General features: G+C 65.2%; 1 protein-coding gene across 15 annotated transcripts in view; it reads left to right on the top strand.

The window, feature by feature from the left end:
• The window catches only part of GSE1 (Gse1 coiled-coil protein), a 421,108-nt gene that overhangs the window by 378,835 nt on the left and 16,700 nt on the right, over positions 1-25,573 (top strand). For 11 of the 15 annotated variants that reach the window (XR_009499162.1, XM_059905627.1, XM_059905626.1 and 8 more), the window contains 7 exons: positions 4,745-4,963; positions 15,535-15,734; positions 21,011-21,186; positions 21,624-21,821; positions 22,434-22,625; positions 22,723-23,021; positions 23,601-23,925. Coding sequence is in view for 14 of the 15 variants with exons in the window: in XM_059905627.1 (XP_059761610.1) it covers positions 4,745-4,963; positions 15,535-15,734; positions 21,011-21,186; positions 21,624-21,821; positions 22,434-22,625; positions 22,723-23,021; positions 23,601-23,925 (1,609 nt within the window). In the remaining variant the exon portion in view is untranslated. The remainder of the gene's footprint in view (positions 1-4,744; positions 4,964-15,534; positions 15,735-21,010; positions 21,187-21,623; positions 21,822-22,433; positions 22,626-22,722; positions 23,022-23,600; positions 23,926-25,573) is intronic. The other 4 variants (XM_059905628.1, XM_059905640.1, XM_059905639.1 and 1 more) reach the window with 1 other exon arrangement.

Consider the following 25,573-nt stretch of genomic DNA (forward strand, 5'->3'; position numbering starts at 1 on the left):
TAATTCCAAACTCATGCAGGCAAGTTTGTCTCTTTGTGGGCCCCCCACTTGTAAAAACCTGGTTCGCTACAGAAAAACTAGAACATAGAGAAGTAAAAAGGCTAAAAATGAGAAAACTGATCCTCCTGCTGTCACCTGAAGACCCCCACCCATGGCCTTAAGGGGCCCGTGACATTTTGGAGTCTGCCCCGGGATTTGCCCCATGGCTGCTCCCTGCTTGTTCGACCACCCGTGTACCTTCCTGCCCAGCGCTGACAGCTGGCGGTCACAGCGTATCCGCCTGGGTCACCAGCTGGCCAGCCTGTCACATGGCCACTGGGCAGTGACCTCCACATCTGCTCCCTGGGCCACGGGGACCGGCCACTGGGAGTTGCAGGACGGCTTCGCCTGCCTCACTTTGCCGCTCCCCCTCCCCTCTGTCAGGAGGCAGCACGCGGTGCGGGCTGTGGGGTGGAGCAGAGCCAGGCCCTCCTGCCCCAGCCCCAGGATGGGTCTGGATCTGGGCCCTGACCAGCTTTATGTACGTGGGACACAGGTGCTGTGTTCAGGTAATCCCAGCCCTGCTGTTGACCATCTGTTGGCCCTTGGGCCCAAGCCTGGAGTCTCCCTTCTGTAAAATGGGCACAGTGACATCTTTCCCTTAGAGGTGATAGGATTTAAAGGTGGTGGCCAGTTCTCTAAGGAATGCGGGAAAGGAGAGGGAGGTGGTTAATGGCCTTGGATGGCATCAGAGGGGCCCGATTTGGAGACTCTGTGGGTAAAGAAGGTACAGAGTATCTGCAGGTGGTTGAACTTCCACAGAGGAAGGGAAATAGAGACTGAGGGTCGTGATCAATAGAGGACGTGGTGGTGGCACTCACTGTAGCAGTTACCTTACGCTGTGTAACAAGCTATGCCAAACCTAAACGCATTGGGATCCGGGAGTGGCTCGGCCGGGCGGCTCTGGCCCAGAGTCTGGTGTAAATGAACTGTTGCTGGGGCTGTGGTCTCATCAGAAGGCTCCCCTGCGGCTGGAGGAGCTGCTGCCGAGATGGTTCATGCTTCAGTTGGCTGTTGGCTGGAGGCCTCAGTTCCCTGAATGTGGGATTCCCTACAGGTACCTAGGTTGTCCTTACAACCTGGCAGCTGACCTCCCCATGGCTCAAGTGATCCAGGAGAGCGCAGGGAGGTGACCAGGGGCCTTTGATGACCTCACCTTGGCAGTTGCCTCGCTTCTGTCGTGTTCTGTTCAGTGGAAGTGAGTTGAGAGGTCTGGCCCACATTGAGAGAAGAGGATTCGTCCCCGTCTCTTGAGGGATGAGTGCCAGACTTGGACACATTTCTAAACCACTGTAGTCAAGCGTACCTGAGCTCTGAGTGTGTTGCACCTCTTGGTCTGGCATCACAGTTGGGCCTTGGACTGGTCAGGTGGTGTCATGAGTGGTGAGAACATTGCATCTGGGCCCAGGAAATGGGGTTCGAGTCCTAGATGTGCTGTTGAGCTGTGTGGCCTTGGATTCTCTGTGTGGCCTTGGGTCGTCTGTGTGACCTTGGGTCATCCGCGTGACCGATCTTTGAACAACTCCTGGCCTCGGTGTCCCCACCGGTGCTCTGCTGGCCTCTCAGGGTTGTCTGAGACCCGGAGGGCAGGCCCAGGGTGGGAGTGAGTGCGGGGTTGGGGGGGGGGGCGTCCACTGCTGCTGCGGCCTCTCTCACAGGCCCATCACGAGGCTGTCTTGAGAGGTGACCTGACTGTCTGTGTGACCTGATGTCCCGGGGAGGGTCTTCGTTTCCCTGGAGTAGGGAGCCCCGGGGTCCCCCGTCACATACCTCGTCTCCGGGCAGCCCCTCGTGGCGACGCCTTCCTCTAGGTGTTGGTCAGGACCTCCAGGGCCTGTGCGGGCCGTGCCCAGACGGGGTCCCCACAGGGTGGTGCTCCATGGTATACCACCACCCGCCCCCCCCCCCCCTCAAGAAAAGAAACCCATCGGTCCACTGAGTGTGGGTGCTGAGGGTGCTTTGGTCCCGAGCAGGACCCAGAGGACTTCTGGACCGCCCAGATCGGGTCCTGTGTGGGATCACGTCCTCGGGGTCCCCGCAGGCAGCAGGAAAAGGGCTCCGGTCCTCCTCTGTCCCGGGGTGTCCTGTGTTCACGCTGACCAAGCAGTGCCACTCACGGGTGTGGAGAGCTGGGCTGTGTGACTCCCGGCCTGGACACGGAAGGGGTGGGGGTGGGGGTCGGCGGCACAGATTCGGCAGGTCGGGTCCCATTTTGCCCAGCCTGACCTGTATGAGCTTAGCCAAGCCCCTCGCCCACCCGAGACCTGGGTTTCTGCCCCGTGTGCTGACCAGTTGCATGATAATAACAGTGACTCCTGGGACATGCCAGCCCCGCTCTGAAGCTTCCCACGTAATTTATCCCCTTGAACCCTCACGGAATTAACTTCCTGAGGCAGACTTTGTCTTTATCCCCCATTTATAGACGAGGAGACTGAGGAGGCCCAGAGAGTCAAAGTAACTTGCCCAACATCACACAGCTGCAGGTCACAGAGCCGGGATTCAGGCCCCAGCGTGTGGCAGCCTAGTCCACGCTAAGCCTGACCTCCAGGCTCCGTGGCCGGCAGCACCTCCTGCCCTCTCTGTCCTCACCGTCCGTGGAGGAGGAGGAGAGGGGGCCGAGGAGGGCCTGGGCCGAGCTTCCAGGACATGGCGTCCATCGGGCTCCACGGCCCTCCAGTGGCTGGCTGGGTGCTGGCTTGGCTGAGAAAGGACTCTTGTTGGGAACCTGTGTTTTCTAGTGACCAGCCCGCTGGGGCAGGGACCCTGCGACCCCCTGGGTTCTCGGGTTTCTCTGGTGGGCTTGCAGTGCCTGTGGGCATGTGGTTCCCACCCTCTCCCCTGTTCTTCCAGAGAGAGGAGGACATGCGGGGTCAGCCTCGGGTTGGTGCCGCCCCGGCCGCTCAGTGGGCCTGCTGCCGTGGGCCCCTGTCGCCCGGCGTGGCGCCGCCCACGTGACCCGCCGGCAGCTGGGAGGTCAGCCTGGGCGCAGGGGCGCTTGTGCGGGTCCTTTATTTCCGAGGTGCGAGCCCTCTCCCGAGAGAACGGTGTTCCCTCGAACTCGTGCCTGCCTCGATACTGCCTTTTATGCGCCCCCCCCACCCCATCCCTGCCGTGGCCGTTTACGCGGCCGAGCCCCCAAGATCTCTTTTGCTGCCCGCCCGGCGAGAGGGCGATGGCGGCCGCGGCCCGGCTCTCCGGGACCCTGGGTTCAGGGCGTGTGTCGGGGCCCGCGGCCTCTCCTGGCTAGTTCTGGGGGCAGCGGGGGGGCAGGGCAGGTCTCAGGGGCCCACCCCTGCCTGGCCACCGGTGGGGGTCCCCAGTGCTCACCTGGCTACCCACGGGGACAGGCATGGAAGCAAGTTAGACTCGAGTTGGACTGGATGCAGAGTGCCGCAGAGGTGGGCTGGGCTCGGGGGGCTGCGGAGAGCCCCTGGGGGTGGGGGCTGTGGCCTGGGGGCAGCACACATTCCTGCCCTGTCATCTTCTGGGACGCTCTGTGCTTGTGCCCTCTCACCCCTCCCATGACTCTCAGGACCCCTCCCCAGCTGACCCCGGGTGCTCCCTGGAGCTGCCCCGCCTAGATCTCCGTCTGGGGCTTCGCAAGTTTGTTTACCTCTCCCTGCACACAGCCCGTTGCCCCTGCCACCCGCGAGGCCGTGCGCCTTGATTTACGCCTCTCGAATGTACCCACGGTGAGGGAGCGGGGATGCGGCAGGTGCCCGAGAGGGCAGGAGAAGTTAACGGAAGACTTATTTGTGGCACCGCTCACGCCCGCCCGCCAGGGAGCCCGCCGTTATCAGTGGGGCGCGTGAAGGTTGAGCCTCCTCAGGACCTGAAAGGCCGGGGGCTCGTGGGAAGGCATCTGCTGTCACTCCTGGCGGGTGGCGGCTCCTTGGCCAGCGTGGCACCTGACCCTGGACCCCCGTGGGAAGGGGGCTTCCCCCGGACAGCGGTTTAGACCTGCGGTCGCGGGTCTTTTAGCATCTAGGCGGGGTTTGCGCCGGGCGAGACCGCAGCAGGGTCTGCAGGTGGCTGTGTTCTCTGCCTGCGTCTGTCCCCGGAGGCACCTTCTCAGTGCAGACCCGCTGGGTCCCTGTGGCCTTGGGGTTCCAGGGGGGACGGTAGCGGCACAGCAGGGCTCTGGGCGACCCCGGGTCTGTGCTGCCTGCCAGCACGAGCCTGTTCGCTTTTCTGGAAGGAAAAGGACGTGCTCCTTCAGTCCTCCAGAGCGGTGTGCTGAAGGCCTGGCAGGAGTGTGTTCGTCTTCGTGATCGTCAGTGGTTCAGCCCTTTCCCTTTCCCCTGGCGTTCTTCTCTTTCTTGCGAGGACACCGGCCCCGCGCCTTGGTCTCCGTCCCCAACGCCCGTCGGGATGCTCTCAGATCTTCCGGGCTGTCCTGGAGAGGTTGTCGGCTTGGGCCGGACGAGCCGTTCGGTATCTGCACTCACCGGGGTCCTGGGCACACCGGCTCTTTGCTTACGGAGCCGAGAGGGTGGGGTGCCCTCTGGACGCCGGGGTTGCGGCCCCGTTCTCTGCGCAGCACTGGCTCTGTTCCGTCTCTCCTGTCCTGCCGGGGCCGCCGGCTCTGCTCCCTTTCCCCGCATGCCGCCCGCTGGCACCGGACCCCCGGGCCGCGCGGACCCCGCTCTGGTGCCGGGCCCTCCTGCTCTCTGGGTGACTTCTGGTTCTTCTTTTCCTGTTTCAGGCATGAGCCATGAGCCCAAGTCCCCTTCACTAGGGATGCTTTCCACCGCGACCAGGACCACCGCCACCGTCAACCCCCTCACCCCCTCGCCGCTCAATGGCGCCCTGGTGCCCAGCGGCAGCCCCGCCACCAGCAGCGCGCTGTCGGCCCAGGCCGCGCCGTCCTCCAGCTTTGCTGCCGCGCTGCGCAAGCTCGCCAAACAGGCGGAGGAGCCCAGAGGTAAGAGGCGCGCCCGCCGGGCGGCTCCACGAGGCGGGGGAGAGAGCGGCCCCTTCCTTCCTGCCCAGGCCTCGCGGCTCCTGCGCCGGGGGGGGGGGGGGGGGGGGAAGCAGCCGGTCCCACGAGCCGCCGCTCCGCATGTTCACGGGGCTCCGGGGGCGGGGCCGCTCCCGCCCACGTGCTTGCACGCCCGCGTCTATTGCTGGTTTTTCTCGTGCTGCTTCGTCCTGGCGGGGACCGCATTGTCTGACCCCAACCTGTCCGGTGAGCCCACCGGCCCCAGCAGCTCTGCTTGGCTCCTGCTTCCCGCGCTCTCTACTGTTCTGTCCTTCTTTGGCTGTAGGACCACCGAGGGGGCATCCGGCAGCTGTGGCTTCGGAGGGTGGATGTGCTGGGCCCCGATTCATCCCTCAGGAGCCCCCAGCCTGCCCCGGGGGCCTCTCCCCAGGTGGCATGTTTCCCAGGAGACCGGGAGCTCCGGGCCTTGATACCCCCTCCAGACGTGGCAGGGAGCACGGTCTCTGGAAACCCTCTTTATCCCGAGTGCCCCAAAGTGGGGGAACCGCTTAACCCCTCCAAGGCAGGGGTCTTGTGGTGGCATGAACAGGTGTCCCCCAGAGGTCCGGAGCCCTGGCTCCTGGTGTCACTTGGGCAGTGACGTGCTCTGTGACTTTGGGCAAACGCTGACCCTCTCTGAGCTTCAGCCTTCCTGTTTGTATGACGAGGCTCACTACAGCTCTGGCTTCGGGCACTTCTAGGGCTGGCGAGCAGTTTGCAGCCAGAGCTGCTGGGAGGCCTGGGCCCTTGCGGGTTCTGGCGCAGGCCTCTCAGACACCCTCCGGACTCACTGCTTGGAGGCAGGGGGTCGGCCTCCCGGGCAGAGGAAGCGGAGACCCTGGGTGCCTCTGCCGGCCATCTGCCTTGCCCCGAATGTCCAGGGCTTGGCGTCCTGGGTTCCAGGCCCTCAGGGGCACCCGAAGAACACGTGTGCGGGAGCTCTGTCTGTCTTTGTAGACCCTGGGGTCTCTAGCTCAGCAGAGCGGACATTTGCCCTGACCGGGGTGGCTGGGGGTCTGCTGATTTCTGAATCTGACCTGTCTCCACACCCTTGCTGATTACGTGGTTGTTGGACGGAGGAGGAATGTGAGGGGAGTAGACTAGAATTGACGGGCAGCGTGGATCTGGCCCAGGAGCGAAGGCCTCCGGGGCCTGGTTTCTGCACAGCTAGGGATCGCCCTCACCGCTGGTGTCCGCCTGCCCTGGGCTGTTCTGTCCACCCAGACAGAGCTTCCCAGTCCCTGCACGCATGCCCACCACGGGACTCCTTGGCCAGTCCGGCCGCAGGAGCCCCGCCGCTGTCGGGAGGCCCCGCTGTTCGGGGCCACCGCACACCACGTGGCCGGAGAGCAGAGATGCGGTGAGCTCCGTGCCGGCGAGGCCCCCAGAAGAGAGGTCCTGGGCTGGCTGCGAGCACCCCGGGAGGAGAGTGCACAGCGGCACCCTGGGCTGGGGTCGAGACTTGGGCGTCTCTTCAGAGTCAGCGCGAAGCCCCCAGGGCAGAACTTGCTCCCTGCTTTGGTGTCTTCCTTCCCAGCATTCCAGGAGGCGGAGAAACAGGGCTGGCGCAGCTTTCAAAGACAACTGTCAGCACGTGGGAGACGCTGGGGCCATCTGGCTGAGTCACCCCCGAGTGTCGGGGCTTCAGCCAACAGCTGTGTCCACTCCCGGGCAGCTGGGCTCATCCTGGGGTGACACCCCCCCATCTGTAGAGGATGTGGCAGTGAAAGGGCACGTTTCCCTCCTTGCCGAGTGGGCGGTGGGGAGGTCTGCAGGCCTGGCTCACGCGAGAGCCTGCCTTGATGGCCTTCGTCTCCTCTCTGCCGCCCCAGGCTGGCCGCAGCGTCCGGCTCGAATGACGGGCCGGTGGACAGCCCGCGTGCCGGAGACTGCCGGGCCTCGCTGGCCGGCAGCAGCGTGTGCTCTTGCGGAGCGGACCCTGCTCCCCGCAGGCTGCGATCTGGGAGTTGCGCCTGATGCCCGGGAACTCTGTGACAAAGGATCAGGAGGGGGAGGAGGGGCGAGCCGCGCTGGCCTCAGCTTGTGCTGTCCGCCGCTGGTTGACCCGAGGTTATCCCCATCGTTCTGATGAGAAAGCCGAGGTTTTGGTGGGGGGGCTCAGTATTTGGACCCTGCGCTGCCCTGATGCTCGAGTTACCGTGTGTGTGTCCTGGGGACTTGTGGCCTCATTTCTGGCTCTGGGGGCCCCAGGCAAAGTCTGGAGTTTAAAGCAGCAGTGATGAGCTTCGTTGGCAGTGCGCCATCTGGTGCGCCCCAGTGGGGCTTTGGTTTGAAGAAGTGAGCTCAGGTACTCTCTGGAGCATCCTCTGGGCCACATCCCGTGCCTGGTCCCCATTTTTCTCACCGAGTTGCCCCAGCTCTGATGGGCTGTCTCCCATCTGTAGAGTTGGCTGGCAGCCCAGAGTCGTCGGCCCATCGTACAGGTGGGGAAGCTGAGGCTCAGAGAGGTCAAGTCATGAGCGTGAGGTCACACAGCTGGTGAGGACACGCCCTGTGCCCCTCACTGCTGCTCCTTCAGCCTTTCCAAGTGGATGTGGAGAGCCCGACTTAGGACGGCAAGACTGAGTGCATGGTCCTGGCTGGGGAGGGGCACCCCCCTTCCCACTCCCCACCCCCCAGCACCCACCACAGTGGTGCAGGGAGCACTCGTGGGAGTGGGTCTGTGCTCCCCGCAGAGCGGGGGACAGAGTGGAGATGTGGGCTGTCAGCTTCTGGAAGCCTGGGGGCTGTAGGGGCACGGCGGGGAGAGCCAGCAGCCCCCAGCTCCCCTGCCTGCATCTCCACTGGGGACCAGAGAGCCCAAGGGGGACGTTTGCTGGGCTTGGTGATGGCGGCAGTGGGGAGCGAGGGGGACTTGATATTTTTCCTTAACTTCTTAAGGTATAATTCACGTCTCGGAAAATTCATCTTTTTTTTTTTTTTTTAATAATACTTATACTTTTTTTTTTATAAGTTTATTTATTATCTATGGCTGTGTTGGGTCTTCGTTTCTGTGCGAGGGTTTTCTCTAGTTGTGGCAAGCGGGGGCCACTCCTCGTCGGGTGCGCGGGCCTCTCACTATCGCGGCCTCTCTTGTTGCGGAGCACAGGCTCCAGACGCGCAGGCTCAGTAGTTGTGGCTCACGGGCCTAGTTGCTCCGCGGCATGTGGGATCCTCCCAGACCAGGGCTCGAACCCGTGTCCCCTGCATTGGCAGGCAGACTCTCAACCACTGCGCCACCAGGGAAGCCCGACCGTCACTCTTAATTCCAGCGTATTTTGTCACCCTCTCCCCATACCCTCCCCCGGCCCTGGCAGCCAGGATCCGCTGTCTGCACATCTGTCACCTGTGGGTGCACGCAGCCCCGCGGCTGGCTCCCGCTCTCAGACCGGTGTTTGCAGGGCTGTCCACGCATAGCACACTTCTCGTGGCTGGTTGGCACCGCACACCTGTCAGCAGGTGTGTGAGGAGGTGGACCCAGCAAGGGCTCTCCCCTCCTGAATCGCGGCAGTGACCGTTTATTGAGCACCTGCTGCAAACAGGGCGGTCTCCCGCTGCGTTCCCAGCGCAGCCCTGGCCTGTGTTCTCTGTCCGTCTTGGTGGTGGGCAAAGCCGAGAGCTTTGGGCTCGCTGGTGTCCCGAGCCATAGGCAGCAGAGGGGACACTGGAAACTCCATGGCCTCCTACCCCGCCCTGGCACCCGTGTCCACCTTCCCAGAGAAAGGGAGCCACCGCCTCTGCTGCAGCTGTCCCTCCATGAGGGCGAGGCCCCCGTCTCTTCAGGGTGACCCAGGGCGACAGGCCCCACAGCCCCGGAGGTGCCAGCACCTCAGCATCTGGGGGCTGAGGTGACCCAGGACCCCATGGCTGACCCTAGAGAGCCCTGTCCCCGAGGGCAGAGGTCCCAGGTGGAGCCAGCGCTGCGTCTCCTCCTGCATAGGGAGGTGGTGGGAGAGGTGGGCCCGATGGCAGAGCCAAGACAGCCGAGGCTGCAGCCCTCCCCACCCCCGCAGGCCCCTCCTGCTGCCGGGCCCGTGCTGGTCAGCCGCGGGCTGCCCAGGTGCCGGCCGCAGCCCTGGGCGCCTCCGACTGCCCCGTGACCCGCTCCTCCGCCCCCGACGCCCCCCACGCTGCGGAAGCATCTTACCCCGAGACGTGGCCCAGCTCTCCCCTTTGCTTCCCCAGCTGATGTCTTTCCTCACGTTGTGTCTCCAGGCTGCAGTTTAAAAATTCAGTTCAGAGCAAGTAATCCACGTGCCCATCATTTGCTCTGCCGCAGGGAGAGGATGCGAGGAGGAGACATTGGCCCTCGGTGGGGTTTTATCTTTCCCGAGGCTTCTTTGCAGCGACATGGCCCTGCTCCGTCCCCGTCGGCCAGCGGGGAGCCGGGTGTCTTCCCCTGGGGGACTGGAAGGGACTGCCTGTCCGGGGAGGGGGAGGGCCCAGATCTGCCTGGCCCTGTAACCCACTCTGACGCGGGCACCCAGCAGGGTGGACGTGGACGCCGGCAGATTCTGGTTCACGCCCTTGCTGTGTGGCCTGGGCACAGTGCTCTACCTCTCTGAGCTGCCGTGTGTCCTCAGGATGAGGGTAACGTCTAGGGACTTCCCTGGCGGTCCAGTGGGTAGGGCTCGGTGCTTTCAGTGCAGGGGGCGTGGGTCCGATCCCTGGTCTGGGAACTAAGATCCCACGTGCCTCACGGTGCAGCCAAAAATAAAACAGAAAAACAGAAGAGGCTGAGGATAATGTCTGTACTCCGTAGATTGTGACGATGTAGGAAGAACACGCTAGCTCCGGGTGCGGCGCCGGGCGCGGCAGATGAGACCCACCCACGCCATCCCCCCAACCCCTGCCATCCCCACCTTCCCCACCCCTGCAGTGCAGCCGGGGCTTGAGGGGCCGGGAAGGGAAGGCGAGTGCTTCCACGGCTGAGGGCTGCGCGTGTGTCTCGAGGCCCAGACTGACCCCGTGTGGGGCGAGAGCCCGTCCTGTCCGGGCCGGAGGAGCTGGCCGCGGCTGCTCCCAAATGTCCTGACAGCGCGGGTGCGTCCAGGCCCAGGGCAGCCGCTCCCTGTCACCTCGACCCTCGTCTTGGCTCTTCGGAGAAAGGGGGTCCCAGGCCGTGACCAGGCCCACACAGCACGTTCTGGAAGGAGCCTCGGGCTGCAGGTTTGGGCCTGACCCCCACGTTGGTCCCGGTTGTACCCGTGGGACCCTTCGGCAGTGACAGGCTGGGGCCCCCTTGAATGAGGCGTCCCGCAGCAGTGCCCTTGGCGTCTATCTTCGGCCCCTTTGCCGGCGGGGCTGGGCGGGGCGGAAGGAGCAGGGTGGGCTCCAAAGCCACGCGGCCTGTTCAAATCCCACGTGTCCATCCCCCCCAGCGGGGTGTGGGCGGCACCGAGCGGCCTCATGGAGCTGGTCTCCCGAGGGCACGAGCACCGTTTTCACCGCCTGCAAGAGAAGTGACTGGCGGACCCCGGCTTTATTTGGACCAGACTCAGGCAGGCTGGCAAGGGCAGCGGGGCCCAGGTCCCCGAGCACAGGTGGGAGGGAGCGCGCTTTTCTCCAGGCGTTTGCTGGCTGCCGGCCTCATCTTGTTGCTGGCTTTGCAGGCGCGTCTGGTTTCCCTGGAGCCCCTGGAGGAGGCCGGAGCATCCCTCCCTCTGTCGGGGTTGGAGGTGGGACTCTGCCCCCCAGTGGTGCCTCACTCAGCCGGCCTGAGCCAGGAGGGAGGGGCGGCGCCCCTGTTCTGCCACCTGAAGTCTGCTGCTTTCAGAGAACACAGCAAAACAAGTGAGGGGACACGCGTGTGCGTCTGTCGTGTGGCCGCAGGGCTCGGCGGGGCTGGGTTTCCCGGCGTGTCTGCAGCCCCATCTGTCTCGCAGCGCAGGTGTGAGCGTGCAGGGGCGTCCTTGGTGCCTTGGCCTCCTCCTCTGTGCGCTGGGCTGGGGATTCAGAGGAGAGAGGGTCCCAGGGAGGGGGGCTTGCGCCTGCCCTGGTGGAGGATGCCCAGCCCTGAGACACTGGGACAAGAGGCCTCCCCAGGCCGTGTCGCTGCAACAGCGACTTTCCCTGTCCCCTCCCTGAAGCCCCCTCTGCCTTCTCGCCCCCAGTTCCTCTCCTCTCCCTTGATGCACCCCCTCCCGGCCCCTCATGCCCCCCAGCACAGCGGAAGCCCACCACCCTCCCAGCCCCAGTCCTGCGCATCACCGCATCGTCGGCCCCTGGAAACGCGTCTTGTAAGAAAGACCACACCTTGCCTTTGCTGGCTGGGGTTTAGTGACCGTCCTGTGACGCTACGTTGGGGGCAGGTGTGCCCCGCCCGCTGGTGGCGTGAGGTGGGGTGAGGGCTCCTGGGAGAGGGCATTGGGTGGACGGGCCTCCGACTGTTCCCGCGCCGTGGAGGAGCTGGCAGGCAGGCCGGGAGGGCCTCTTCCAGGAAGGGAAGCGGGCAGAGGGCAGCCCTGCGGCTCTTCTTCAGGGGGTTCTCCCCGAACCCACAGGTGGGTGGAGCCCGTGCCGTGTGCCCGGCTGTCCCCGCTGCGCCCGGCCGGCGGGGAGTCCAGAGGGTCCCCCCCTCATTCCCTGCCTCTACGTGCTTATGGTGGGGATCCACACGCGCTCGTGGCTGGCGGGTCCCTGCTTGCACCTGGTGACAGTCTGGGCGAGGCTCAGCGGAGGGGGACCCCTGCCCGGGCTGGCCCTGTGGTGCTGCGGCTCCGGCCACGGGAGGGGGCGTCTCGGGAAGGCGTCCCAGGGGTCCTCCCTTAGGGAGCACATCAGGTGACCGCCGTCCGTCCCTCCCCGGGTGAGGCGGCCTGACTCAGTGCAGGCTTGTGCCCGGGAGAGGGACGGCTGTGCGGCGGGACCGAGCTCACACCCTGCAGTGTGCCGGGCCGGGGTGGTCCCCGCACAGAAGCCCTTGTTCAGGGCACCCAGCTGGTGCTTAAGGTCGTTCTGGTGATGTCTCGGGAGCTGACATGCTGCACTTGTGCTTCCAGGCCTCGCTCCCTCTCCCCTCACAGCGACTTTGGTGTCTCAGCTGTTAATTACACGGGCTCAGGGGGCCTCGGGCGCTAATCCGTGAGGTCAGATGACAGAGGTGACGCGGACCGCTGTGCGCTGTCACCCCCCTCCGCACCCGCACGCGGCTCGCTGCCGCCTGCCGTGTACCGCCGGTTCATTACAGCTCGCGCCGCCCTGAGCACGGGGTCGGGGGCGACCGCGCTAATTGGCGGTTGCGTGGTCAGGCATCGATCTGGCTGCCAAGCGAGGCGTCCGGCCCGCCCCTGAGGGACGAGGCTGCTAATTGCCCGTGGCCTCCGGGCGGGCAGGGGTACCTGGCCCCCGGGCTCCGTCTCTCGCCCTCCCCTCCTGCTTCCTCCCTCGCTGCCCAGCGCTTAGAAAGGATGCTGGTCCACGGAGACCTGCTAATGGCGTGGGGCGGGGGCTCGGAGGCCGGAGGGGGGCGGTCTGAGAGGTGGGAGGGGACGGGAGGGGGCAGGAGCAGCGGGGTCGGGAGCCGGGTGGCCCGGAGTCTCTGTGCGCAGGTGGCGTGACCCCTGGGCCACTGGGCCCTCCTGGCTGTGAGGCCCCAGGGGCTGGTACAGGGCGGGGCTCTGAAGTGTCTGCTCCAGCGCCCCTCCGTCTGCCCGGCCCCTCAAGGGGCAGAGCCCACCTGGCCTTGACCCCACCTGGCCTTGACTGCACCGTTTTCTCCAGGCAGTGTGGCCTCTCCCTTGACTGGTGGGGGTCCTTGGTGTGTATGTTTTCTTTCTTTTTCGGCTCCCTCTACCCCCAGGCGGAGTTTACACAGGGCGGCCCGGGGTGCAGGCCGGGTGCGCGGTAGGTCCTCCTGCTTGGTGGCCGAGAGCTCTGGTGGCTTTCCACCCCCTCCCCTCTGTGTCCTTCCGGCTGCTGGTGGACATGGCGGGAGTTTCCCGTAGGGGCCGCCAGCCTGCGTCTTTGGTGGACGGCAGCCTGCTTTGCTGGGGCCCCAGGAGCGGGGTTGCCGGGCCAGGGCGTGGGCGGTGGTGGGGGAGATAGATGCTCCCAGTTTCCCCAAGTTGCACAAACCTGGTGAGTGCTTAGGGCGCAGGGGTTCCCTCCGTCGGCCGGCCGGCTCCACACCCCAGGGCTGGCCAGGTCAGCCCGCCGCCTGCCTCCTGCTTCTCCCTTGAAGCTGGCTTCCCGGGTGGGCCCCGCCAACCTGGCAGACACAGCTCGTTTCAAAACTTTGGCGGCTGTCCCACTGGGAAAGGAAGGCCGCCGCCGTTGTCGCCTGTCGGCTGTCCCCAGGTGGGCGGTAATGACAGCTGACCGAGGCTGGAGCTTGCCCCACGGCTGCGATCCTGACCCGGTGCTGGGTCTCGGTGGTTGGCCCGGCCGACTTGGGGTTGCAGAATTGTGTGGGCCGTGGTTGGCGGATCTTTCTGGGGAATCGGGGGTCACACGTCAGGGGCAGCAGCCTGCAGGCGACTCCTCACTGCCCACTGGCAGGCACTCACGGGTGAGGGCTGCAGGTGACGGGGGCGCCTGGCCTCCGCGTTGTTCTTGGGGTTGCCGAGCGGCTCGGCTGGGGGCAGGTCTGGCGGGCCCGGGTGTCTCCCCGTGGGGCTGCCCCGTACGGTTGTTCAAGCTGTGCACAAGCCTAGGGAAGCACGGGGAAGCGGCCTGGACCGGCAGCACGCTGCTCAGGGCGAAGCTCTGTCCCAGCGTCCGTGGGGCCTCGGCAGCCGACCGCTCTGCCCCCTGGTCACCGCTGAGCCCGCGCCTCAATGGCCGGGGCCTCTGGGGCAGAGGGAGGGGCGACTGTCTCCCAGCACCCTGAGCTGTAGGCTGCCCTGCCTCCCTTCAGGCAAAGGTTTGATTTGGTAGCAGGAGCGTGCCCACTCGAGATGGTTTGGAGAAAAGATGAGGGTCTTGGCCCCTGGGACCCAGGCAGGTTCTGAACAAAATCCAGGGAGGATGGGTGCTGCTTGTGGAGGGGGGAAGGGTCTGTGCTGGCCCCAGCTTCCTCCCCCGCCCCAGGTGCCCCAAGTGGGGCTCCCGCAGGCAGAGGCTGCCCGGTTGAGCCCCTCAGAGGGGAGCTTTGCAAGATGGCGCGTCTCCAGGCCGCTGCTTGGGGCTGTCGGCAGCAGCCTCCGCGGCCAGGTCCACCTCCGCTGGCCGCCCGAGCTCACGCCACCCCCGTGACCATGGGCGGGAGCGGTGCCTGGCACAAGCTGAAGCTCTGCTGTTTAGTAAAATCTGGGGGTCCCCTGTGTGGCCTGCCCCAGATTCAGGGCCGTGGGTGTTCTCTGTGGCTCTCAGGTGTGGTGGGGTCTGTGTCAGGGGCCTGTGTGCCATGGGGCATCTGTTGGGGGGCATGTGAGGGGTCTCCTCTGTCCCCAGACTGCAGCCCAGAACAGTGCGGGGTGTGGATGTGCACACGACCGAACCTCATTGGGCCTGGGCGTGACTCTCGGGGACCCCAGGACCAGGCCCTGCCGGCAGCTCCAGCCCTCAGGGGTGGGGGAGGGGACGCGCCGTCACCCCTCGCTCACAGGCGGCCCCGCCCCTCGCGGGAGGAGCAGCTGCGGGCCAATGTGGCTGCAAATGGGCGCCTTCCCCCTTAGGACCCAAAGTGACTTCCTCCCAGCCCCCCAGGCCCCGCCCTCTCCTCCCACCCCACGCACCACCATGACCCTGCGCCCCTGCCAGGAGCTAAACCAGCCCCATCCTCCTGACCCCCCGCAGGCCTGCAGGCCTCCACACCACCCACCTCGGGGGGGCAGCACATGGGGCTGATGCTGAGGGTGGGGCTTCTTTTGGAGGTGATGGAAATGAGATAATGGTGATGTTTCCACAGCGCTGTGCATGTGCTAAAAAAACCACCAACCTGTATGCTTTCAGCGCCGGATCATAACTGAGTTCTTAAAACTTAAAATGAACGCAGTCGATATTTTGAAAATACAAGCCTTCCTCAGCCACGCCCTCGCCTCTTTCCCACCCTGCCAGGCCTGTCCAGCAGCTAGGACGCCCACCCTCAAGCACAGAGGGGGCTCGCGGGGAGAACTTGGGGCCTTTCTGTGCGCCTTGGGGGGTCTCGTGCCCACCCCCTGGCTCATACCCTCATGTGCAGCTACTGCCTCTTGTGGGGCAGGTTCAGCAGGCCCCTCACTCACCCTGCGCCCCAGCGGCCCACATCAGCCCGAGTGACCCGGGGTGTCGCGCACGGCCCCCAGCTGCCGTGGGTGTAACTCGTCGAGCCACACTTGCTCTCCTGAGGCTGTGTCTCCGTCCATGTCTGGGGCGGTGGCCCTGCCTGCGCCCCTGGCTCTTTCACCCGCTCGGGGGGGGGAGGCTTTGGGGGAGCAGCACCGGGCATGGGAGGCCCTGTCCGTGGGCGGGGGTGGGGAGTTACCACCCGGATCCCGGGCTGGGGCGGGGCGTCCGCAGGAGCCCGCATGCCCCTGCCCGGCTGCTGGGGGCCGGGGGGCACCCACTCAGGCTGCTGTGTCCTTCTCCCGCAGGGTCTTCACTGAGCAGTGAGTCGTCCCCCGTCTCCTCTCCGGCCACCAACCACAGCTCTCCGGCCAGCACGCCCAAGCGCGTGCCCATGGGCCCCATCATCGTCCCCCCTGGGGGCCACAGCGTCCCTAGCACGCCCCCCGTGGTGACCATCGCCCCCACCAAGACCGTCAATGGCGTGTGGAGGAGCGAGAGCCGGCAGGTGAGTGTGGGGAGGGGGGCTTAGGGTGGAGGCCGGATGAGCTACGGGTGTTGGGAAGGTGGCCTCCCGCGGAGCAGGCCTGGGTTTCGGGGTTGAAATCCCCTGCCCCAACTCACTCCCCTGAGCCTGTCTTTTTCTCTGCAAAATGGTATAACTACAGCACCTCCCTGGAGGGTCTGTGTGATTTAAGAAGATTCACGGGCGTTAGTGGTCTTGGGCTGCCACAATGAGCATCACAGAGCATCACAGATGGGGGCTTATTTAAGACAGATTTATTCTAGAGGCTGGAGGCCCATGTTGCCGGTGTGGACAGGGTCAGTTTCTCCTGAGGCCTCTCTCCTTGGTGTGTAGGCGGCCGTCTGCTCCCTGTCTCTTCCCATGCTCTTCCTTCTGTGTGTGTCTGTGTCTTAACCTCCTCTTCTTATAAGGACACCAGTCCTATTGGATCAGGGCCCACCTTAGTGACCTCGTGTTACCTTAATAACCTGTTCAAAGATCTTGTCTTCAAATACGGTCACTTTCCAAGGTCCTGGGGGTTGGGACTCCAACATAGAAATCTTGCGGGGGACAAAGTGCTTAAAATGGTGTTTGCACATCGTAAGCACTTGATAGACAATAGCTGTTATGATTATTATCTATTGCACAAACAAGGAATTGAAATAGCGAAAATACCAGCCCATATTTTCACAGGTCAGTTTTCCTATTTCCGTCTTAACTTTTGAAGCCCGCCCGCCCCGGGAGGCCCTTTCCCGCACATGGCGGGGTGGGTGCCTGGTGTGACGTGGCCATGCAGGAGGAGCTGGTGGCCTTGGGAGCTGCCCCTGCACCTGCCTACCTCCACCACCCGCCCCCAGCCCCGGTGCCCCCAGCCTGGAGGGGCCCTTCCTAATTAAGAACCCTGTCTCTGTGCTTCTCTCCTGGATTTTTCTGGAGTTCCCAGAGGGATAGCACCACTTGGAAATACTAATTAAACCACAAAGAAAGTGGGGGAGGAGGGGGGAGGGGGGAACGCTCCCCTCACCCCCCTCGCAGCTCTCTGCCCTGCTGGGCGGGCTGGGGGGTGGGCACCAGGGCCCCAGCTGGACGTCACTCAGGGTCTGTCTTTTTTCTGCCCTGGAGGTGAGGGGGCCACCCTCAGGCAGGCCCTGACCAGGGAGCCCAGTGGGGACCCCCTGAATTCCTGGAGATAGGTCAGGTGGCCGTAGCTTGGTCCCCACATCCGAGGTGATGGACGCTGCTGGGTCATCACCTGGCCAAGGCCCCCGTGCCCGCCTAGAAGCTGCTGTCTTGGCTTTGTTTGCTCTACCTCGAGTGCAGTTTGGAGGCAGGAGAGCCAGGGCAGGGCCTGGTGAGCAGATCCCGGCCAGAGGGGTTTGCAGAGGCCCAAGACGCCGCAGTCCTGGTTTGAGGGAGGACAAGGGGTCTTCACCAGCATCTCCTGCCTCCAGAGGGGCCCGTTGCCACCTGGCGACCGGCCTGGACCTCAGGGCCCTAACCACTTGTGTCTCCCCTAACTCCCGGGGGCCCAGATGGTTTCTGATCTTGGTGCCACGTCCCTGGTTTGGCCCTGGCTGGTGACGGCCACCCACGGCCCGGATCCTCCCCTTTGGTCCTGCCCTCTGTGCCCAGCAGCTGCCCATCCAGACCCAGGAGCCTCCTAAACGACCCCCTCCTGGACACCCAGGAGCCTTGGCCTTGGGCCCCTTCCCCCCAAGCTCAGCCCTCCTCCCGGGGCGGGGGGTCCTCACTGCCTCAGAAACACCGAGTAACCCCTAGAGAAAGGGCTGCGGTGGCTCTCTCCAGCCACTTACCGAGGCAGTGGCTAATGAAACACTAGTGCCACCAGGGAGGGCGGCGGGAAGGGAGCTGGATTAGTGGGTGATGTACGGCTTGCCGGCTCCGGCACAAAGGCTCAGCGGAGAATTGAATCCTTCTGGGGAGGGGAGACCGGGAAGAGTAGAGTAGTGGGGGGGAGGGGGGCTTCCTGAAGTCACGGCACGTGAGTCGCGGGGGGCCCTCCCGCGCACCGGGGTCACCGGTATTTCCCAGGTAGCAGGAGCTTGTGGAAGGACAGATGCAATGACAAATAGTCTGTTTTAAAGCTAACAGGGCATGTCTGCCCGGCTGCCTAGTGGAAACCTCTCTAATCACCAGAGAATGAAGGACTCTCCCCCCTCCCCCCACTCCTTCCTTCTTTCATCTCTACAGCCGCGCCTGCAGCCGCTGCTCAGAAATGAGAGCTGCCCGCAGATGCTCCTCGGGCGAGCCCGGCCGCGGGCCGGCGTGGGGGCCTGGCCGCCACCATCGGGGGCCTCGGGGTGGCCGGCTGAGTCTCCTGGGCCTGGCCTGGTTTGGGGGCTGCTGCCCGGGCCCCCCCCCCCCCACCGACCTCCTTCCCAGGTGCCTGTCATAAGCTGGGCAGGGCTCCAGCCAGACGGGAGGCGCGTGGGTCTGGCCCGCTGGACCCCCTGCCCGCCAGCCCACCCCTCCCCCAGCCTCTCCAGCTCCTTGTTTGTCCTCGGCCAGGCTGGGAAGGTGCCATCTGGCCCAGCCGCCTTCAAGCAGGGCTTTGTCTTGCCGAGGGTTGAAGGGGGCTTCTGGGGACGGCGTTGAGCTGGAGTTGGTGCGCCCGGGGCCCCTCCCCTGGGACAGGGGCTGCCTGGGGCCCCTCACTCTGCTGTTTGATTCAGCAAAACAGTGCCGGAAGCGCAAGGAAGCGTGTGATGGCCTGGAGTTGCCTGGAGCTTGTCCCCAGATTTTGTTCTTAAATCGAGGTCCCCTCAAGGACTCTGCTGTCCTGGGCTGCCGTCTTCCTCCTACTGCGGCCTGAGGGGAGGAGGGGCCTTGCTGCCAGCCTGGAGGCAGAGCCCAGGTCACCCCAGGTCCCATCACCGCAGGCATTTATCAGGGTAGCCGCCCTGGCACCTAGGGGGCCTCCGGCTCCAGCCACTGCGTCCCCATCCAGAGAGCATCTGAGGGCCGTGCCGTCCCTTGTTTAGTCCATCCCAGACCTCGGGCGCAGGGCCTCTGCACTCCACGGTGGCCCCCGTGAGGGGCAGGCCCCAGAGCAGCTGAGGAGAGCCTTCGTGCCTCGTCGCGGCGGTCAGCACTTGTACTGGCCTGGCCCTGCGCCAGCAGAGGGAGGGGGGTGAGGGGGACCCGGCACGCTGAGGACAGCCCCTTGGGTGGTAGTGTCGACGGGGAGCGCGAGGGGGTGTAGGGGGGTGGGCTAGGAGGTGCAGCTGCTTGCGCAAGACCCCCGCTTCCCGTTCACACCCGTGCACCCGTCCCTGCTGCTCTGTGAGCCGCTGCTTTGATTGCACGTTCGACAGCTGGGGGAACCGAGGCCCGGGGCAGTTACGGGACCCGTCCAGGGTCTCCAGGACCAGACAGAAGCCGCCCCGCGCCGGCCCCCGTGTAGAAGGCTCGTAATACCTCGGCGGGGGTCCCTGGCTCCCTGCCCTGACCCGGGCTTGGCGCGCGTGTGGGTCCCACCCTTGACTGCCACTTTGTGACCACCCGTCCCGGGAAGGGCAGGTCGGAGTTCACGCACGCACCACGAGGGCTCTGCCGTGAGCGGAGGGGCTGTGCCCACACGTGGGAACAGATGTGGCCGCTCATTAAAAATTCCAGTCAGCGGCCTGTCTCCTCCAATTAACGATCACTGCCGCGGCGCCCACCCACCCAGCACGTTTGGTAAATACGGTGACGGACGGGCCCCTCCTGCTCCGCGGGGTCACCCTCTGCTGGTGTGGAGGCGGAGGGGTCGCCCGGGGGGCTGCGCAGTCTGTCCCTTGCCCCCCATACGGGGAGTGAGATGGTTTGGGGGTCTCTGCTGCCCCATCTCCTGACTCTGACGGGAAGGTGACTGGCAGAGCCAGGGCTGGAGGGACAGGAGAGGGTGTCTCCTCGGGGACAGACTCTTGTCACCGCCCCCCGTACAGTGGTCATTCCTGGATATGCGCCACATCAGTGAGGAGACAGACAGAGGGTTGTGGCCCAGTGGAAACACCGTGGGTTTGGGGTGGACAGACCTGGGCCCACGCCCTGCTTGCTGCGGCTGATCAGGGGTGGCCGGGCCTGGCGCCAGGTGGTGGGCGTCGTGCCAGCTGGCCAAGGAGGGGCCGGGTTGTGGAGCTTTCGGGGCTCAGGGGAGGCCTGGGCCGAGATGTCCTCACCTTAGGCTGAACAGGGTGTCACGGTGACGGAGCCCCCGGACTGGCGGCCGCTCCCGTGTCCAGAGCGAGAGCCCCCGGCTGCTGTTGACGCGGTGCCTGCCGCGCGGCCCTCTGTCAGCCGCGTGAATGACCACAACGACAGAACCTTTCGATGGCTTGTGGACGCTCCTGTGGGTGGGCATGCAGGACCTTCCTCCGTGTGGCCGGGGGTTCTGGGGGCCGCCTTCCCCCCCTCCCCGTCCTGCCTTGCGTGAGAGCCTTCTGGTTTCTCGGGGTCTGCCTTCCCCGCCAGGCCCCAGGTCACTCTCTGTGTCCGGGAGTCTGGGGCAGGCGGGCCCACAGCCCTGGCCCCATCAGTGTGCAAAGGTCCCCAGACAGGTCTGACCAGTTGAGGTCCCACGGCTCCCTGCTCTGGCCGGCGCCCGGGCCGCCCCGGGGTTTGTCCGGGGGACAGGCTGGCATGCTCTGCCCAAGGGCAGCAGCAGCTTCTCGGCCACGTCCTCCACGGGCACCGTGGGCCAAGAGGTATCTGTGACGCAGGCCGGCAGCTGGCAGCACAGCTGATGCCTCGGCCCCTTGGGATGCCGGCGCATGCCTGGCGATCAGTGGCCAGGGGCTCCGCGTGGTTCTGTCACAGCCGCTGCAGTGCAGAGCTCACCGCCGGGGGTTGGGGGGGTGTGCAGGGACCACCATCACCCAGCTCCCGCGTCTGAGTTTGGAGCAGGTGTGACCTGTAGGAGATCTGTGTTGGGAGGGCACGGGCGGCCCTATTGTGCTGTGTCCCCTCACGGGCACTCATCTGGACCCCAGTCCGATCCTGGGGCGTCTGTCCTTTCCTGTCGCCCAGATGCGTTTCAGTCCAGAACCGCCCATCGTCGGAACCCGTGTCCTCTTTTCTTTCTGTTCCGCCTGCCACGCCGCTCATACTGCAGGTTTGGGTGGAAAACCGTAAGGAAAGGCCATCTTTAGATCGTACTCTATAAAGCTCGACCCCCCACCCCCACCCCCCGCCCCGAGTCTGGAGGAAGGCCTGGCTTGTCGTCGGCCGTGCTCTGAGCCGCCCGCCTCCGCCCTGACCCGCTGCTTTCTGTCCTCTAGCAAGACGCTGGCTCTCGGGGCAGCGGCAGCAGTCGGGAACGCCTGATCGTGGAGCCCCCGCTGCCCCAGGAGAAGGCAGGGGGCCCGGCCATCCCCTCCCACCTGCTCAGCACCCCCTACCCCTTCGGCATCTCCCCCAGCTCGGTGGTGCAGGACTCCCGCTTCCCTCCGCTGAAGTAAGTGCAGGTCGGGGCCCGGGGAGGGTACGCGTGCTGGGCTCTGGACCCCTGAGTGCCGCACCAGCTGAGCCCAGGAGCCGCCAGATGGTGGCTCAGCCCCGGGCCGGCAGCCCCGTCTGTGCCTGCTGGTCGTTTTCACGCTGAGCCGATGGCTGGCTCTGCCGTCTGCCTGACCCTAAACCCCCAGCCTGGGGCTCCCGGGGCCCCCGGGGCCAGGGGTCCCTCCAGGCCGTGGGTAGCGGCCCTGCGCCCACTTGGTGAGGACGGCAGGGGGCCAGGGGGGCCCGAGGAGCAGCAGCTGCCCACCTGTGCCCTGGGCCTCCGGCCAGGACCTGTCCTTGTGAGGGAGGCATGGTGGAGGTGCGGGGAGGTTGGCCCGTTTCCCGGCCTGGGGCTCACCTCTGCCTTTTGTCCTCTGTCCGTCCCTCCCACAGCCTCCAGCGGCCCGTGCATCACGTGGTGCCCCCCAGCACGGTGACCGAGGACTACCTGCGGAGCTTCCGGCCCTACCACACCGCCGAGGACCTCCGCATGTCCTCCCTGCCTCCCCTGGGCCTGGACCCGGCCACCGCCGCGGCCTACTACCACCCCAGCTACCTGGCCCCGCACCCCTTCCCCCACCCGGCCTTCAGGTGAGGCGCCCCCAGACCTCCCCAACCACCTTTGGGCGGACACTGGTTGGGGCCAGATTCCCAGGGAGACCCCAGGCGGCCGCTCCTCCCAGCCCTCTAGATGAGCCATTAGGACTTTGCCCCCGGAGGGACTTTCTGTCCAAGCTGGCCTTGCCCCAGCTCCTCCCTCTCCCGCCGTCGGCTCCACTGGTGCACATAAGCGTTAACGCACAGAGCGCACGGTTTGTGTGGGACCCGGAAACCCCGCCGGAGACGGCGCTGTACCACTGCTCTCCGTAGAAGCTTCCTGCGTCCTCCCTGACGGGTCGGCAGTAATGCTGTGGACCACCCCTTCCCAGACCTGGAAGTCTCCTCACTTGGCCTGGGGTGGCCAGCAGGGCCTCGGAGCCCTGAGCTGTTATCATCTGTTGGCCTCTGGGAGGAAGGGGCTTTGGGTCTGTCTGTGGACGTGGACCCTTTCTACAGGGCCTTCATGGAGGCTCTGTGGCCGTCTTGCGCTGTCCAGCGCCCCTGGATCAATGACTGTACCTGGCTGGGGCACCTGGTGGTAGGGCTGGGTCTTGCCTTTTTTCCTTTACCATCCGTGCTCACTAGCCCCGTCTTCTCGCACAGGATGGACGACTCCTACTGCCTGTCGGCCCTGCGGTCCCCCTTCTACCCCATCCCCACGCCCGGCTCCCTGCCCCCACTGCATCCGTCAGCTATGCATCTCCACCTCTCTGGGGTCCGCTACCCGCCCGAGCTCTCGCACTCGTCCCTGGCGGCGCTGCACTCGGAGCGGATGTCCAGCCTCAGTGCCGAGAGGTAAGCCCCGTGCCAGGCCGGGTGTCCTCTGCTCCTCCGTCCCCGGCCCCGAGCACCCCCGCGGTGGCGGTCACACCTCCCCCTGCTCGCCCCGCAGGATGCAGATGGACGAGGAGCTGAGGCGGGAGAGGGAGCGCGAGCGGGAGCGGGAGGCCGACCGAGAGCGGGAGAAGGAGCGCGAGCGCGAGAAGGAGCTGGAGCGCGAGCGGGAGAAGGAGCGCGAGCGCGAGCGCGAGCTGGAGCGGCAGCGGGAGCAGCGGGCCCGCGAGAAGGAGCTGCTGGCCGCCAAGGCGCTGGAGCCGGCCTTCCTGCCCGCGGCCGAGCTGCACGGGCCGCGGAGCCACGCCGCTGAGGAGCGGGGCAAGGCCGCGGAGCAGCTGACCCCGACCCGAGCAGGTACCCGAGGGAGGGAAGGACCGTGCCCCGTGAGCAGTGTGCTGGGGCGGCTCCCCGAGGAGGGGGCCCTGCTGTGCAGCGTCTGCCCGCGGGCCTGGAGCAGGTTCACAGCGTGCCCGTGGCAAGCTCCGAGCCTGATGTCCCCGGACAGGGAGCCGGGGCGAGAGGCACGCGATACGGAGAAAACAGTTGCAGGTAGATGGCTGAAAGGCTGTGCACCGTGGTAAAACCTAACAAAATTCTTAGGAAGGGATAGTTTTAAGTGTTTTTTAACCTTAGTCTTTAACATTTTATTTGGTCGTACGTACACGTAATCTAACTTGTAGCAACCGGCTCGGGTGATTCCCAGAGTTCAAGTCTGCTCTGGCGTGTGGGCGTGCGCCTGCCCCACACGCCCACAGCCAGCGTGTCACCCGGATGAGGCGAGCGCCCGGGAGCACCTGTGCCCCCGGCTGCCTTGGCCCGGCCGCGGGGAGGCCCTTGGAGGGTGGTGCGCGTCTCCTCCGGGAGGACGGGCAGCCGGGGAGGGACTGAGCCTGGTGCTGAGATCCCGCCGTGACAGCCTTTCTCCCCCCACAGAGAAGCTGAAGGACGTGGGCCTGCAGGCGCCCAAGCCCGTGCAGCACCCCCTGCACCCGGCGGCCGCCCCGCACCACCCCGTGCCTGGCCTCCTCTCCACCCACGGCCTCTTCTCTCTGCCGGGCAGCAGTGCGGCCACGGCCCTGCTCCTCCAGCGCACCAACGAGGAGGAGAAGTGGCTGGCGCGGCAGCGGCGGCTGCGCCAGGAGAAGGAGGACCGCCAGTCGCAGGTGTCCGAGTTCCGGCAGCAGGTGCTGGAGCAACACCTGGACCTGGGCCGGCCGCCGGCGCCCGCGGACGCGGAGCACAGGCCTGAGAGTGCCAGGTGGGCCCGGGGATGGGGGCGGCGTCTGCACGAGGGAGCCTGCGTTTAATGAGCGCCTGTGGTTGGCTTCCTGCGAGCCTGCGAGTGTTGTCACTTGTATTTCATTTCACCTTCTAACCCCCGCCTTGGCCGGGAGGAGGGGGCGGTGAGGAGGGAAGGCGTTTGCTCAGGGGCGTCCATCCCCGAGTAACCTGTGTCTACAGCCGGGCCCTTCCCACTCGGCCCAGCTGCGTCCCAGCAGGGACGCTCACGGCGCCTGAAGAGGGCGAGGGAGAATCTTCATTGAGTAATTATGTCCGTTCTCTCCATCTCCCTCTGCCCAAACTTTTTTTTTTTTTTAATGAGAAGGGGGACTCCCTTTAATTTTTAATCAAACAAAAAATTAATTTTACTGCTTTTGTAATTTTAAAAAATTTACCCGTTTCTCCAGCCCTGTTGTAAAAAATTTCTAAGAGGCCTTTGCACCTGTTTCTGGGACCCCTGGCTGCCGACACCTGCCTTGTGAGCTGGGCCCCTTCTTCCAGCTGCCCCTGGGGCCTCGCTGCTCCCTGTCTGCTGATCTGGCTGTCACCTTGTGTCCCCCACCCCACCTTCCATCCCTCCAGGGCTCACTCTGAAGGGCCGGGCTGAGACCCACACCAGAGTTGGTGGCGAGAGCCTGGCCAGGCCTGGGGCACACTGGACACTGCTCCCCTTCTCCGGGCCCATCTCCCTCAGCTTTGCACAAAGGAGGTTGGGTGGGAGGATTTCTGAGCCTCTTCCCAGCCCCTGACGTCCATGGTGCTGGCTGTCTGGGTCGGAGGCGTTGTAAATGTCCACTTGTTCCCTCTCTCTTTCTCCAGCTTCTGGCTGACTGGTGGGTTTTTTTCTGTGTCCTGGGCATGGCTGGCCTGTCCAGCAGTCCTGCCTCTGCATCCACTGAGGGGATTTGCTTGCTAATTGGGTGTGACTGGGAGTGCACTGTGGCCGGGCCCCTGCCTGGGTCTCCTACCTCCTCCGGCCTCTGCTCCGCTCAGCGTGGCCACAGCGAGGTCTGTGCTGCAGACGCTCCCTCTGCTTCTCTGGGCCCGTCCGAGGCTACACGGGGGCTGTCGCGTCTGCTTCTGAGCCGCCCTTTGTTCCTCTGGTCCCCAGCACGCCCTGGGGGCTGGGCGAGCAGTCAGCACACATCCAGCATCTCCTGATAAATTCAGGGCGCGCTGACTCCCGAGGGTGTCTTCCTCTGCTTGGGGCTGCAAGATCCCAGCGCAGCTGTCAGGGCCTGTGTGCTGCTGCCCCCAGCGGGGGTGGCCTCTGCCTCGGCCCTCACCTGGCCTCGGTGGTCCCCACAGCAGCGCGAACCTGATGGTTTTTCGGGCCCTTGGGCTCCGGGTTAGAAAACCAGCCTGTGCCTGCTGCAGCGTGTGAAATATTGCTTCGCTAACAGGTTTCATTCCTCTGCTGTTTATTTAAGGACGTACGCTTCTCGATCTGGTTCCCTTTCGTATCCGCCCAGCAGAGGCGCAGTGGCCTTGGTGGCTGTGATTAGCTGGCCCCTCCTCGGCCAGGCAGGCGGAGCCTTGAGACGACTGCTCACGTGCCTGCCGTGGCCTCTGCCCTTTCCCCTCCGTCCCCTCAGACCTTACCCTTGGTCTCCGTGGCAGCGTGG

Source organism: Balaenoptera ricei, chromosome 19, assembly GCF_028023285.1.
Source record: "Balaenoptera ricei isolate mBalRic1 chromosome 19, mBalRic1.hap2, whole genome shotgun sequence".
Taxonomy (NCBI): Eukaryota; Metazoa; Chordata; class Mammalia; order Artiodactyla; family Balaenopteridae; genus Balaenoptera; species Balaenoptera ricei.